At 40.2% G+C, this 14267-nt stretch overlaps 1 protein-coding gene across 1 annotated transcript in view; it reads right to left on the bottom strand.

Moving 5' to 3' along the window:
• Positions 1-11825, bottom strand: part of mapkbp1 (mitogen-activated protein kinase binding protein 1) — a 32615-nt gene extending 20790 nt beyond the window's left edge. Inside the window, exons 1-4 of the mRNA XM_070919943.1 lie at positions 11706-11825; positions 6225-6316; positions 1345-1407; positions 844-901 (exon numbers count right to left, since the gene is read on the bottom strand). Coding sequence (XP_070776044.1) covers positions 844-901; positions 1345-1407; positions 6225-6316; positions 11706-11825 — 333 coding nt within the window. The remainder of the gene's footprint in view (positions 1-843; positions 902-1344; positions 1408-6224; positions 6317-11705) is intronic.
• Positions 11826-14267: the final 2442 nt, after the last annotated feature.

Raw genomic sequence — 14267 nt, 5'->3', positions numbered from 1 at the left:
GTGTCTGTCTCTCTCTCTGTCTGTCTGTCTGTCTCTGTCCCTCTCTCTTTCTCTGTCCCTCTCTTTGTCTGTCTGTCTCTCGCTGTCTGTCTCTGTCCCTCTCTCTGTCCGTCTCTGTCCCTCTCTCTGTCTCTGTCCCTCTCTTTGTCTGTCTGTCTGCCTCTCGCTGTCTGTCTCTGTCCCTCTCTCTGTCCGTCTCTGTCCCTCTCTCTGTCTCTGTCCCTCTCTCTGTCTGTCTGTGTCTCTCTCTCTCTCTCTGTCTGTCTCTGTCCCTCTCTCTGTCTGTCTGTCTCTCTCTCTGTCTGTCTCTGTCCCTCTCTCTGTCTGTCTGTCTGTCTCTGTCCCTCTCTCTGTCTGTCTCTGTCCCTCTCTCTGTCTGTCTGTCTCTGTCCCTCTCTCTGTCTGTCTCTCTCTGTCTCTTTCTCTGCCTGTCTCTGTCCCTCTGTCTGTCTGTCTGTCTGTCTCTGTCCCTCTCTCTGTCTGTCTGTCTCTCTCTCTGTCTGATGCCACCGCAGACTCTGAGAAACTGTGATCATCATTTTCTGCCATTTTGACTCAATAAAGTACTTTAGAGTAATTATTAATGAAAATAATCATTTATTTCAGTTGCAGCCCTAGTTGGGGTCCCAAGACAAAATAATAATACTTAATATCTATGAATACAATTACAAACAGTTCTTGTGATTTAATAACATAAATCTTTTACAGGCGACTGATTTCCTACAATATCATCAGACCTACAGACCTACAGACTAACCCTAACCCTAACCCGATTAGACCCGGTCAAACCCTGGTCCCGGGTCAGGACCTGCAGCCCTGCAGTGGATCTTCAGTGAGACTCACCTCTCCTGTGACAACATACTTCCCATCTGGAGAAAACGCTAACGTGGTGATCGCCTTCCTAAAACACAGAAAAACAACTTCATTGAGTTTTTATATCACAGCCAGGAAAACTACTAGCAACAGGACGATACCTCCACCTGGTTTTAACAGTGCTTCTGTTGCTATGACTCATGGGAGTTGTAGTTGTTTAGGACTAACAATGTGTTGTTTGTTTCAGCTTTGAAAGCAACTCTGAGAAAATACACTAAAGGTAGATTCAATCAGTTTATTTGAACTGGTTACGCAGCACTGAACCAGAAACACATCATATACATTCAAAATAAAAGTTAGGAATTAGTTAAATTATGAAGAAAAGAATAAAATATTTAGAATTTAGACGTTGAATGTGCTCATGTGACAGAGTTTAGTGGAGAGATAATAATATGAATGTTAATAATAAACTTTATATATACACAGCACTTTTCAGGACAGGAAGTGAGAGCTGATTGGCTGAAACGTTACCTGGAGCTGTTGAGGATATGATGCTGTTTGTTCTTTCGAGGATTCAACAGGACGGCAACACACCTGCAGACACACACACACACACACACACACACACACACACTCTGTATAAGATCTGCATTTTGCTTATCGACATTTTTTCCAAATAATAAAAATCATCGGGTCAGCATGTTACTCTGTTTACTGCTAATTAGCTAATGTTAGCATGCTAACACGCTAAACTAAGATGGTGAACATGGTGAACATTATACCTGCTAAACATGTTAGCATTTAGCTCAAAGCACTGCTGTGTCTGAGTGCAGCCTCACTGAGCAGCTAGCATGGCTGCAGACTACACGTCTCTCTATGTTGAGCATAAATATACACACAGAATTCAGACACTAATAAAATGGAGGACAGCTAATGAAGTGAAACATAGGAAATAAAGAGATTTCAGATACGATTACTTCTGGAACAAAACCTGGAAGTTCAGGTTTCACATCCAAAACAAGTAAAAGCGTCCTTAACTATTATATATTATACAGTTCTCTCTCTCTCACACACACACACACACACACTCTGCTGTATAAACAGTGTGCAGGTTTAATGAGTCTCTGTTTGATGACTCAGTCTGTTCAACCTGAACCTTCATAAACAGCTCAGACTCTCTTCACTCTACAGACTGTGGTCTGAGACCCCGACCCACTCTGGACCTGGTTTATCTGAGGCTGGACCTGGTCTATGCGGAGTCAGACCTGAGCTGCTCTCACACCAGTTCAGTTCATTTGGTTTAGACCAAACTTTTCCTACCACAGCTATGCAGATGACACTTTCTCTTAATTCTTTGCCAGTCTGAAACCCTGTTGTTTCTAAATCTAGCTCTTGAAGCATTTCAGCATATTTGATGAAGGTGATGTACCTGCATGATTCTTGTAATTCTTGAGTTGTATCCACGTGGTTGAATGCAGTTATTGTAATGTAATGGGAGGGGCAAGTAGTTAAAACAAAGTTCCATTCAATTCAATTTTATTTATATAGTGCCAAATCACAAGTCATCTCATGACACTTTACAAATAGAGCAGGTCTAGACCCACTCTTTCTAATGTTATTACAGAGACCAGCAGGTCCCACCATGAGCAAGCACTATGGAGACAGTGGCAAGAAGAACGTTAAGTTCTGACACACAAATCTGTCACGAGATACACGAGGTAGGTAGATGTATTTTTTAACTTTGAACAGAGCCAGGCTAGCTGTTTCCTAGCCTAGCTTAGCATAAAGACTCCCTATACACAGATATGACATTGATATCCATCTGAACACCTCACTCTGAAGAAGACCATTTACTAAAATGCTAAAATGCCTGACTGCTCCTTTAATCAGCTCTTTGTGTGCGACTGCTCTGATCACTCTGCACATTTTAAACTCACAGATCTGATTAGACTTGTTCATGCAGGTCACACACACACACACACACACACACACACACACACACACACACACATAATCCGAGTGTGTGTGTGGAGATGAACAAACCCTGATAAGTGTGCTGACTGTACGAAGCTGAGTCAGCAACCAATTATATTCTTCCTCATTAACACACACACGCACGTTTGTACTTCTATACTTGTGAGGACCCTCATTGATATAATGCCCCTAGCTGGACCCTTACCCTGAGGGTCGGGTTCTGCTCGATCAGAACTAGTTCTTATGACGTTTTGTTGGAAACCCAAAGTGTTTCTGTCTGTTGTGAACGTCCACACTGGAAGGTGGAGTGAAAAGCCAGCTATCATTGGAGTTTAAATACAGTGATAACGTCTAACATGTTCAGACAGTCTCTCCTGAAGACATTCATCATGTCGTCATCAGCTGTTCACAAGAAAAGTGAAAAAAGAGAGCTGAGAGAGAAGTTCAAACCCTGCCTACTTTCTCACCTCCACACAGCTGATCAAACACTGAGGTGGGTGTCATGAATGAAATGGTGAGACACATCTTCCCCTAATCTGAACCTTAGGACCAAGTCTGAACCCCCCTCTGAAGGTCTGTCCCAAAAATGTCCTCACTCCTGAAGTCTACAGCTCAAAGTGGTTCTCACAAAGATAGACATACCAGTACAGACACACACATAGCTGATAATCTTACATAAATCCCCCACAAGGCTTTAAAGATCCACCATCATCATCATCATCATCATCATCATCACTGTGTGAGCTGCTTCACATCTGTTTTCATGATAAATTTACAGAGAGAGACAGAGACAGAGAGACAGAGAGAGAGACAGAGAGAGAGACAGAGACAGAGAGAGAGAGACAGAGAGAAAGAGACAGAGAGACAGAGAGAGAGACAGAGACAGAGAGAGAGACAGAGAGAGAGACAGAGACAGAGAGAGACAGAGAGAGAGACAGAGACAGAGAGAGAGAGAGACAGACAGAAAGAGACAGACAGAGAGAGAAAGAGACAGAGAGAGAGACAGAGAGAGAGACAGAGACAGAGAGAGATTTGTTTTCATTCCTGCCAGAATACTAAAGTATAGTTTTTATAGTGTATATAGCCTCTCTCTCTGTCTCTACATATATTAACCTACATTCACCCCCCCACCCCCACCCCCCCGCTCCACTGACCCACTTCACTTCACTTCACGACTCTTCAGTCTCTTCATCCGTAAACTGAATCTGAATCTTCTGATCTGAACACAAAACACAGACTGACAGCTCCGGCCAATCAGCAGCCCGCTCCTCCCACGCCCCCAGCTGATTGGACGGCTCTGTGGGAAATTAAAACCTGGAGGCTGGACGTCTTCCACCGCTCGCCCTCGGACATTCCCATCATTCCTCTGGGTTCAAACTCATCCATAAAGACTTAAACAAACTGTCTGTCAGGATGATCAGCTGTGAATCTGATTCCTGACCTCTGACCTCTGATGTCACTGATCTATCCTGAAGTTCATGTCAGCTCACACTGGAATCACTTTGTGGATAATTTAGCAGGAAAAAGTTCCTGTATGTAAATTATCATCATGTTTATGTATATATTACATGTATATTACTAATCTTTTCATTTTATAGGCTACATTTCATATTTTATATATAAAAACATCCCATATTTTCTATTTCCAAGAGAAAACCAATAAACATCCTGTAGACATCTGTAAGAAACAAACATCCCTCTTCTAACTTCAGTCTCTGAAACTGTGTAACAAGCCCTCATCGCACTGTTCAGAATCTAAACAAACATCTCAAACAAAAGGTGACTGAATTCAGTGCTGTGATCTGGTCTTTCAGGTTCTAAGTGCTTCTATTTGTTTCTCTTGATTTTCCTGTTCTGACAATTTCACCTGAAAACAGACATTTTCCAACATAGACTAAAAATAAGATGTATAATTATTCATAAAGTAACAACATTTACAACATAAACTATTTATGTTCAAATGATCTGAATGTTTGTGAATAGTTCGGAGCTCTGAGTCACTTCAACAACAAAGCTTAACAACGTACACACTAACCTTTACCAGAGTGACAAACATTTACTCAACCAACAACAGACACCACAGAGTTTGTTCTTTATCTGCTGACTGAGCTCCACCCTGCAAAACCTCCTTTAGTGGATCAAAGAACCCCTGAAAAGATCCCTTTTAAACATCTTCAAAAACCCCTCAAGAATCCTAAAAGTCCTAAAAGACTTAAAATCCCATAAAAAACCCATGGTGTTGCCTCAAGTACCTAAAACACCCCTGAAACCCCCTCACAGACCCCTTGGAAAACCCTGGACGAATTGCCAAGTCTTTTCCAGGAGCCCTCCGGGTAGTTGTGGGTTCAGTGCCTTGCTGAAGGGTAAATCCTACAGCGAAAGTCTGCGGGCGGACTGGTGTCTCATGGTAAATATCAGTACCATGGCTCCTAATGGACCACTGTATGTATGTGTGTGTGTTGCCTCGTTAAACATGTGATGCGTTTAATCTGATAATCTGATCATGTCATTAGCCTGTACAGTCCTGAGAACCACTGAGTGACAGTCTGCTGATTTATTCTCTTGTGAGTTTAATCTTCTGTGTGAAGTTTCTACATCCGATCATCTCGACTGAAAACATTCAGTACAATAACACAGTATTTATACATTATAACACTTATGTACACACTGTATGTAAACATTCATTCACTGCACTCATACTGCAATTACAGCTTAGGTAGAGTCAACTGCATAGTAGGTGAGAGTGATGTGGATAAAATCTATCAAGGTACTTTTGTATCTAATCTAATATATAAATATTGGGATACAGTAAACATCCCAATACACTATTAACACATCAACCCCTTTTAGAACACTACTAAAAATAATTCACTGCTTTTATTTCAACTTCCTTCAGCTAACAGACTAACACTTCATCTGATTTCAGGTAATAAAACTCCTTAACTTTCAACTTCAACTCAATTTTCAGTTTTTACACTTCACCTAACACTGTTTTCACTTCGTTTGACAGTAGAATACTTCAAATGATGTCATGATTTAGTATACATTTCAACTTCTTTCAGCACTTCAGCTCATTTCAGTGCTTACATCTCAACTGATTCCTCTCAATGCTTACACTTCATTCAACACTGCTTTCACAGTTACACTGCAAATGATAGTCAAGACACTTCCAATCATTTTCAACTCTTTCACTGTGTAAACTTCAATGAACGTTCACTTCAGCTCATTTCAGTACTTACATTACTGATACAACTGATATTTTCAATATCTACACTTTACCTGCTTTCATTGCTCAGATACTGCTGTAGAAACAAGACGGCTAAATGCTTGTGGGTTGACAAATTTCCATCACGGTATATATCGTCGTCATCATCATCATCATCCTTCATTCATAGACTTACATAAACACACACACAAAGTATTAGTGTGTTTCTCACCCAGCAGGATACGCCAACAGTCCACTTCGGGGGTCACAGGCCAGCGCTCGGTTCCCAGGAGCTGTGATACCCAGAACCTTCTCCAAGGTCACCTGGAGGGCAAAGGACATCAATCATTAGTTACAGCCAAACAGTAAAGAAGATTTTTACTGTCACCTGAACATAGTGGAGTTACATTTCAACATCTAGAGTAAAGGGCTCCTGAGAGACAAGATGTTATTTTTCTGGTTCAATAAAATTTCCTTGAACTCCCTCAAAAATCAACTAAAACACTGTCTCCAGTAGGAACCAATGGGCTGTGAGCTGAGAGCCGCAGACAGGAAGTGAGACAGGACTGAGAGCCGCAGACAGGTTGCTGGTTTGAGTCTGAACATGAGATTTGTTGACAATAAGAAACATATAGAGTAACAGCAGACTTAAACTTTTAATGGACCGGATTTTACTTTGATATTTTTACAGCAAACCCACACTTACTTTGTGCTCCATGCTCCTAAAAAGTGTCCTGAAGTGTCTGGACTTCTAGTAGCCTAGTCTAACTTTCTGTCTTACTACAGTTGACATCTTCACGGCAGATCCAACCGACGTTTTCTCTCCTCAGACGTCTGCAGGCTGTGAACCTCACAGCTGTTAGCATGTTAGCATGTAATTAGCAGGATTCACTGTGGTTTGGTAGAGTGCTGTGCAGCTCAATGCTAAGCTAACAACAGCAAACTCCAGTTCAGAGTATGTACTGTGTGTGTGTGTGTGTGTGTGTGTGTGTGTGTGTGTGTGTGTCCTCTCACATGACTCTCCCTCCCTCTGCACCAAACTCTATTTATGTTTTCACTCGTTTTCCCTCTCAGCTCTGTGTCTCTCTGGATGAACAGCTTCCTCACACTCGTCTGCTCGTTCTGTCACGTTAAAGTGGTAAAAACACATTAAGATGAACCATCAGCTGACTTTCTTTAGCAGAGATGAGTCAGTGTGAGGTGTTAGACTGAACCTACAGTCCTCTCTTCACCATCTACTCAAACTGTGACTGTATGAAATAAATCTGATCCAACCTGCTGAGTCAGACCTTCAGGAATCTTTCTGTTCAGGAAACTTTGTTGGAGGAAACTTCCTGCAGTCAGCTGAGATGTGGAGAGCAACTTAACTTAAAATGCTGCACTTTAAATACTTTAACTTTGTTAGCTTCTACAATAACCAGCTGATATTTACTGTGATCAGCTGATAATGTAAACAACAACAACAACAGTGGTGCAAAAAACAACAAAAACACATCCAGTGTTCTTTACGTGTACTTCAGTAACCAATTATCTGATTTGCTGTTTAGTTTCACAGCTTCTCTGGAGAAAGAGGAGTTCTTGGCGATGTACATGTATGTAGACAAGTTTCCTGTTTACAAACAGTCAAGTATGCATGCAGCAGGCGGATAAAGAACTCATCATCACAATGTCACAACGTCCTGAGAGATTATATATCAGGACATATATACATCTGTTAGATCTAGCTAGTGGCAGTGCAAACGCTAACACATGCTACATAAAGCTAGCTCTACAGGTAGAGAGACATGGACAGTGAGTCACAAAACATTAACAGACAGCATAGAAACCTCCTCACACAACTAACGTTAGCATAACAAATAAAAAGGTAATGTTAGCATAAAAAAGTAACGTTAGCATTAGAAATAAAATGGTAACGTTAACATAAAAAATAAAAAGTAACGTTAGCATAAAAAATATAAAGTAACGTTAGCATAACAAATAAAAAGGTAATGTTAGCATAATAAATAAAAAGTAACATTAGCATAAAAAAGTAATGTTAGCATAAAAAATGAAAAGGTAACGTTAGCATAAAAAATAAAAAGTAACGCTAGCATAAAAAAAGTAACGTGAGCATAAAATAAAATGTAATATTAGCTTAAAAAAAAAAAGTAACGTTAGCATAAAAAATAAAAAGTAACGTTAGCATAAAAAATATAAAGTAACGTTAGCATAACAAATAAAAAGGTAATGTTAGCATAATAAATAAAAAGTAACATTAGCATAAAAAAGTAATGTTAGCATAACAAATAAAATGGTAACGTTAACATAAAAAATAAAAAGTAACGTTAGCATAAAAAATATAAAGTAACGTTAGCATAACAAATAAAAAGGTAATGTTAGCATAATAAATAAAAAGTAACATTAGCATAAAAAAGTAATGTTAGCATAAAAAATGAAAAGGTAACGTTAGCTTAAAAAAAAAAAAGTAACGTTAGCATAAAAAATAAAAAGTAATATTAATTTAAAAAATAAAAAGTAACGAGAGCACAAAATAAATATAATGTTAGCTTAAAAAAGAAAAAGTAATGTTAGCGTAAAAAATAAAAAGGTAACGTTGGGTTTCCCTCTTGAGATAATGAACATTTTCCACTCATCACTTCTGTGTTTGTGCAGTTTAAAGCACAAAAACATCTCCTCATAAACTCTCAGTCATTCTGGTTTGTTTCCTTCCTTCCTGTGTGCAGATGACATCGCTCAGAAACCTGTCTATGGATGAGGTTACTACTGTAGCTAGTTAGCCGGACATGCTAATGTTAGCGGCTAGCATTAGAGCAGATTACTACACTACTATTGACTACAGCTCCATGTAGACCTGCTGTCACTATAGTTACTATTGCTGAGCTGTGATTGGACAATCACTGTCCAGGGAGACGGGATTTATGAACAGTCTGGTCAGCATCCTACACTCCCGCTCCACCAGGGCGGCTGATATATAGAATTTTTTTAGCCAAAATGTAGTTTCACATTCACATGTATGTGTATTTTGTCAGTGCTGTTAGCGTTAGCGCTAACATGTGAATCCTGAGGACAGGAAGCCAACAGGCTGTTTATCTGTCAGCTGATCCAGAAGGACTGAATGTGTTATTTAATCTGATGAAGTTTCACAACTCAAACATCTTCAGACTGAAAACAGACCAGTTGTTCCTGTTCTACTACTGCAGATACTACTGTTACTGCAGATACTACTTCAGGATATCACAAGACTGTCAACATACAAACATCAGTTATACTGATGTCATGCTCTCTGTTTGATATTACTGTCAGAACTACTACACAGCAGTGGAAAGTAACTAAGTACATTTACTCAAGTACTGCACTGAAGTACCAGTGCTACTTTATACTTCTACTTCACTACATTTCAGAGGGAAATATGAATATGAAGAGTTTGATGCTTTGTTATAAATCAAAACTACCCAGTTTATACAATCAGACCTGAATCAATACAGTTAGTACTGCTCTTACAGTTGCAACTTATATATATATATATATACATACTACAGTGTGAACACAGATGTTGTGTTTGAGGTCAGAGATTCAGACTGAGGAGATCTGAAGAGTTTTCCCAGAGGAGTTAATTACTGCACACAGTTTGTGTTTGTCCTCAGGCATGCAGAGCGACGGGGGGGGGGGGGGGGGGGGGGGGAGTCCAGACAAAGTGTTTTTTCTGTCTCTGAACAATTATAGTCAGAAAAATTATTAATATAATTTAAGAAACAGCAACATAAAAGAAGAAAACTGACTAAATACAAGTGTTGAACGTCACTCTACGTACAATGAGGGTAAGAACACTGATCTCAGACCTGCTGTTTTACTATAGCGCGTTCATGTTTTAACCAACAGACGTCGCTGGTGAGCTCTCCAACCATCATATCTATGTTTCCAGCCGAGCCGCTGAACTGTGACTGTAGTTTAAAAAACATCTTAAAATACATTTTTTAAAATTCCCAGATGCTTGGGCCCGGCAGGGGGTCAACGTAGGCCCAACGTAGGCCCGGCAGGGGGTCAACGTAGGCCTGGCAGGGGGTCAACGTAGGCCCGGTGGGCCGCCAGGTTTGCAATACACTGGCAGAAACTCTGACTGGGGTCCTCATAAAACACATTGAAGGCCTGAAAGCCACAAGCAAATAAACTAGAGGGAGTCATATTTTTGTCTTCTCTTGTTAATCATATCGTGACCCTTTTGGGGTTCCTTGGAAACTAATGTAGACAAACTAGTCCTCATAAAGATACAATAAACACACTGAGCTCTGAACTTCATCTGAACTTCTAGGACCTTCGTGAGGCTCTGGTACAAGGCTCTTCTTGTGTTTGACAAACTAGAACATAGAAGTTATTATAAGTTATTAAAAATGAAAAAGCAGGTTCAGCTCCGTCACGTTTGTTTGCTGTTTAGTTGGTGAGTCAAGTCAGCTGTTGTGGGACAGACAACGATCGAAGCAGTGGCGCCTTTTGTTACGGATTTTCTTTCATGTTTATTCTGAATCCAGGTCCCTGCTGGTGCCACCACAAGCCGACATACTTTCTTTTTGAGGCCACACAGACGTACAGTCCAAACACAACAAAGCATTCTGGGAGTTTTACTGTCTGAATGAATGAAGCTGCCGACAGATGGACGGAAGCCCTGCAGGGACAAACAGAGAGGAACAACCTGACTGACAGGAAGCTCACTGGGGTTGTATTATTTCTGTTTCACTGAACCTTCAGGGCTGCAGTCAGGACCCAGTTAACCCAGACCAGGACAGTCCAGGACTGGTTGTGGGCCAGTATAAAGTCTGAAATGAGTTTAAAAAGAAGATGAACAAACAGGCTGCAGCTGTGTTGTTGATTATTTATCTCTGCTGCACCCAAACTGATAAAAACTGAACTGAGATCTGAAAATGAACCTGATGTTTCAAACTTTATTGACTCCGGCTGAGCTGAACAAACTGAAAACACTGCAGAGGTCTGCTGCATGCCTCTGTGTGTGTGTGTGTGTGAAATATGCCAACACAGCAGAATGAAAGCGGTCAGCTGTGTGTGTGTGTGTGAGAATCTCCATCTTACGGTCCTCACAGCGTGCAGTAAACCTGCAGGACTGAACAAATGTCTCATGATGTGTATTGAATAATAAACGCTGGTCAGACAGACTGAAGACACTGAGACATTATTACAGGAGGTGTGTGTGCTCTAGTATCTTTGTGAGGATCAATTAGTGTTTTAGACATGAAGAATTAGGACATTTTTACAACGTGAGGCCATTATTTGTAAATGAAGCCAGTTAAAAAGCAAAGACTGCAATTTAAAAATGAATACATTTTTGGAAACAAAGATATTTTTAGAGAAAGTGAGGACATTTTGTTTGGTCCACAGAGATAAAACTTCAGTTTCAATTGTTAAAATAACGTCATGGTTATTGTTAGGAAATTTAATTATGTCATGAAGGTCCTCACAAACATAGAGGTTCAGACACGTGTTTGTGTCCTACATCACTACAGCGAACATCTAATATATTAAATATAAAATATGAATAAAAATGTACATCTTAAAGTCCAATCAGGTTCAAATTAAATAATGACATAAGAAGCATCTCAGAGTTTCAGTTCACACCAGCTGATAAAAACCGTCTCATGATCATCACCGTGTGTGTGTGTGTGTGTGTGTGTGTGTTTCAGTGCGCGTTGAAGCGCGTGCGCACCTTGTCGCTGAGGTCCTCTTTGTGCCGCGCGGTGCCGCTCCTCTTCCTCAGTTTGATGGACGGGGAGCGCAGCAGGTTCTTGATGCGGCTGCGGATCGTGCCGCTTCCCTCCGCGGTCATCGCGCCGTTAGCTGCCCGGCTAGCAGCCTCTCTCAGCGGCTGGAGCGTCGCTCTGTCGCTCTCTCCTCCGCTGCTGCTGCTGTCATGCTGTCTGCGAGCCGAGCCGTGTCGGGCCGGAGGGTTCAGCTAGCCTGGCTCTGGTTCTGGAGTGATCCGGGTCACGGGGTCCGGTTCCGCTGCTGCTCCGCATCTTATTCCTCCGCCGCAGCGAAGATACGAAGCGGATCCGACACGACCCAGACCGGACTGAGCCGACCGACGTACCGCCAGCGTCAAGACCGCGTGCGGCAATGACACAAATACTTCCGGTCAGGCTTTTCAGAATAAAAGCGCGAAGACCTCGGGCTGGTAGCTTCTGAGAATTACTTCAGTCTTTCTGTGTCATGTCAGTGTAATCAAGTCACGAACACCTTATTTTCTCAAATCCTGAAAAGAAAGAATATCACTTCCTGTTTCTGTGTCAATCAATTTGTTCCAAATGTTTTCAGTTTACACACACCTTCAGAAGACGAGTTCACTAAAAACACTCAAAACTAAAAGATTTAGAAGCCAATTATACAAAAATGATGTTTGTATGATTGAAGCTATTGCTGTTTGAGACTGAACTGCTCAACTATTTAGAAAACAGTGAAATGCTGCCGACACACTGATGCACCAGTAATAATAACAATAATCCAATAAAACAATCTATATGTTACACTATGACATGGATTATACTACTGTTCTTTTACTGTTACATTCTTTAGTACTATTTGATAATTTAAGTACATTTTGTTGAGAATACTTATGTACTTTTACTTAACTATTTACTAAGTAAACTTATTAACTTTCAGTAAATAGTCTGGATACTTCTTCCACAACTGTTTGTAATTCATTTCTTTTATTTGAAATATAAGAACAAAAATTAGTGTTTACACGCCAATGCCTTGCTTTTATTTTGACGGTAAAGCCTCCTCACTTCCGGTATCGACGCAGATCTGACGCCTCCACGCCTCCTGCAGTGAAGTCTGAAGCAGCAGCGACCCCCAGCGGCAGAGATACAAACTGCAGCTTTACAATGAACATTTCTCAGTTAATGATTTAGACATTTTTATTTTATGAAATAAATTCAGGTAGATTTATCCACTCAAAATGTGATATTGTTATATTTTGCTCTCTTAAAATTGTCGAAATCATTTGACTGAATGTTTTTGTGAAATGTAAATCACTACTGTTGAATTATACAAAATTAAAATAAAATTAAAAATTTAAATTATTATTTTCAGATTCACATATACAAATTTCCAGTTGCTCATCTGAATTTTTCTCTCCATGATCACGTGACTGACAGAACGTAACCTGATTGGACAGAAATCTGATCTGTGAGCCACAGCAGGAGGGGACAGGAAACAGCAGATGTAAACATAAACTGCAGGAGCTAGCATGGCTAGCATGCTAACAACAGCAGTTAACACGAAGTTGTTAATTAAACAGCAGGTTTATTAACTGTCACTGTCCTCACTGACGGCAGCCAATCAGCTTCTGTTCTTCTGCTGTTTGCATTATTTCACCTGCAGTTACGAAACAAAAACATAAACAAACAGTATTTCCCCAACGACTCCCGCCCCCTCTCTCTGATTGGCTGGATATCGGAGAGACTCAAGATTGCACAGGTCAAAGTTCAGCTTGATCTCTGCGGGAAGTGAAGCAGGCAGGTTTCGGACTTCAGTCTGACGGATTATTTTTGGTGTCTCATCTAGTTAGAGCGACTTGATTTTTTGTTTTGATTTAAAATTTTATGTCTGAAAAAAAACAAAACTTAATTTGAGCAACCTGAATCTGAGTATTTGTGAACACTTCAAAATACTTACTTCAAGTTTTTAAGATTGCAAAACATGAAAATAGTTTAAGGAGAAGAATTAAACATTTTTCACAGCTAAGAATTCAGCAGTAATTTAATTTCACAGTTAAGGATTCAGTTTCTTATTATAACCTGTTTTTGCTTCCATACAAGCCTCTGTGATGATGGATGATGCATTCAGGCGCTATTAAGTAAATTCAGCTCTTTCAGCTCGTCTCTTAATACAGTTTTAAGGGTGAAAAGGTCAAATTATAACAATTAAAAATTGTTAAATCTTGTATGAACTGTCATCTGGAAAACCAAATCAGGAGTCAAAAGTCAATTTTCAAACTTTATTTATATCGGAGTGTTATATTGTGAGGCGTCTTCAGGCCGTCAGACAACATATATTTACATCAGAGGTTCTTTAACATGTACAAAAATACAAATTTAGGAAAAACAACTCCAACATAACAACTGTACACTGTACAAAACAAACTGAAAGGTAACACAAAGCAAAGCAGCGTTATCCTCTTGACTGGTGGTTTAAAACACCAGACTGGTCCTTTAACTGTCCTGTGGTGCTATGTGAACACTGAGCAGGTCCAGGTGAGTCCAGGTAA

Source organism: Enoplosus armatus, chromosome 15, assembly GCF_043641665.1.
Source record: "Enoplosus armatus isolate fEnoArm2 chromosome 15, fEnoArm2.hap1, whole genome shotgun sequence".
Taxonomy (NCBI): Eukaryota; Metazoa; Chordata; class Actinopteri; order Centrarchiformes; family Enoplosidae; genus Enoplosus; species Enoplosus armatus.
This window is presented reverse-complemented; position numbering and strand designations above follow the sequence as displayed.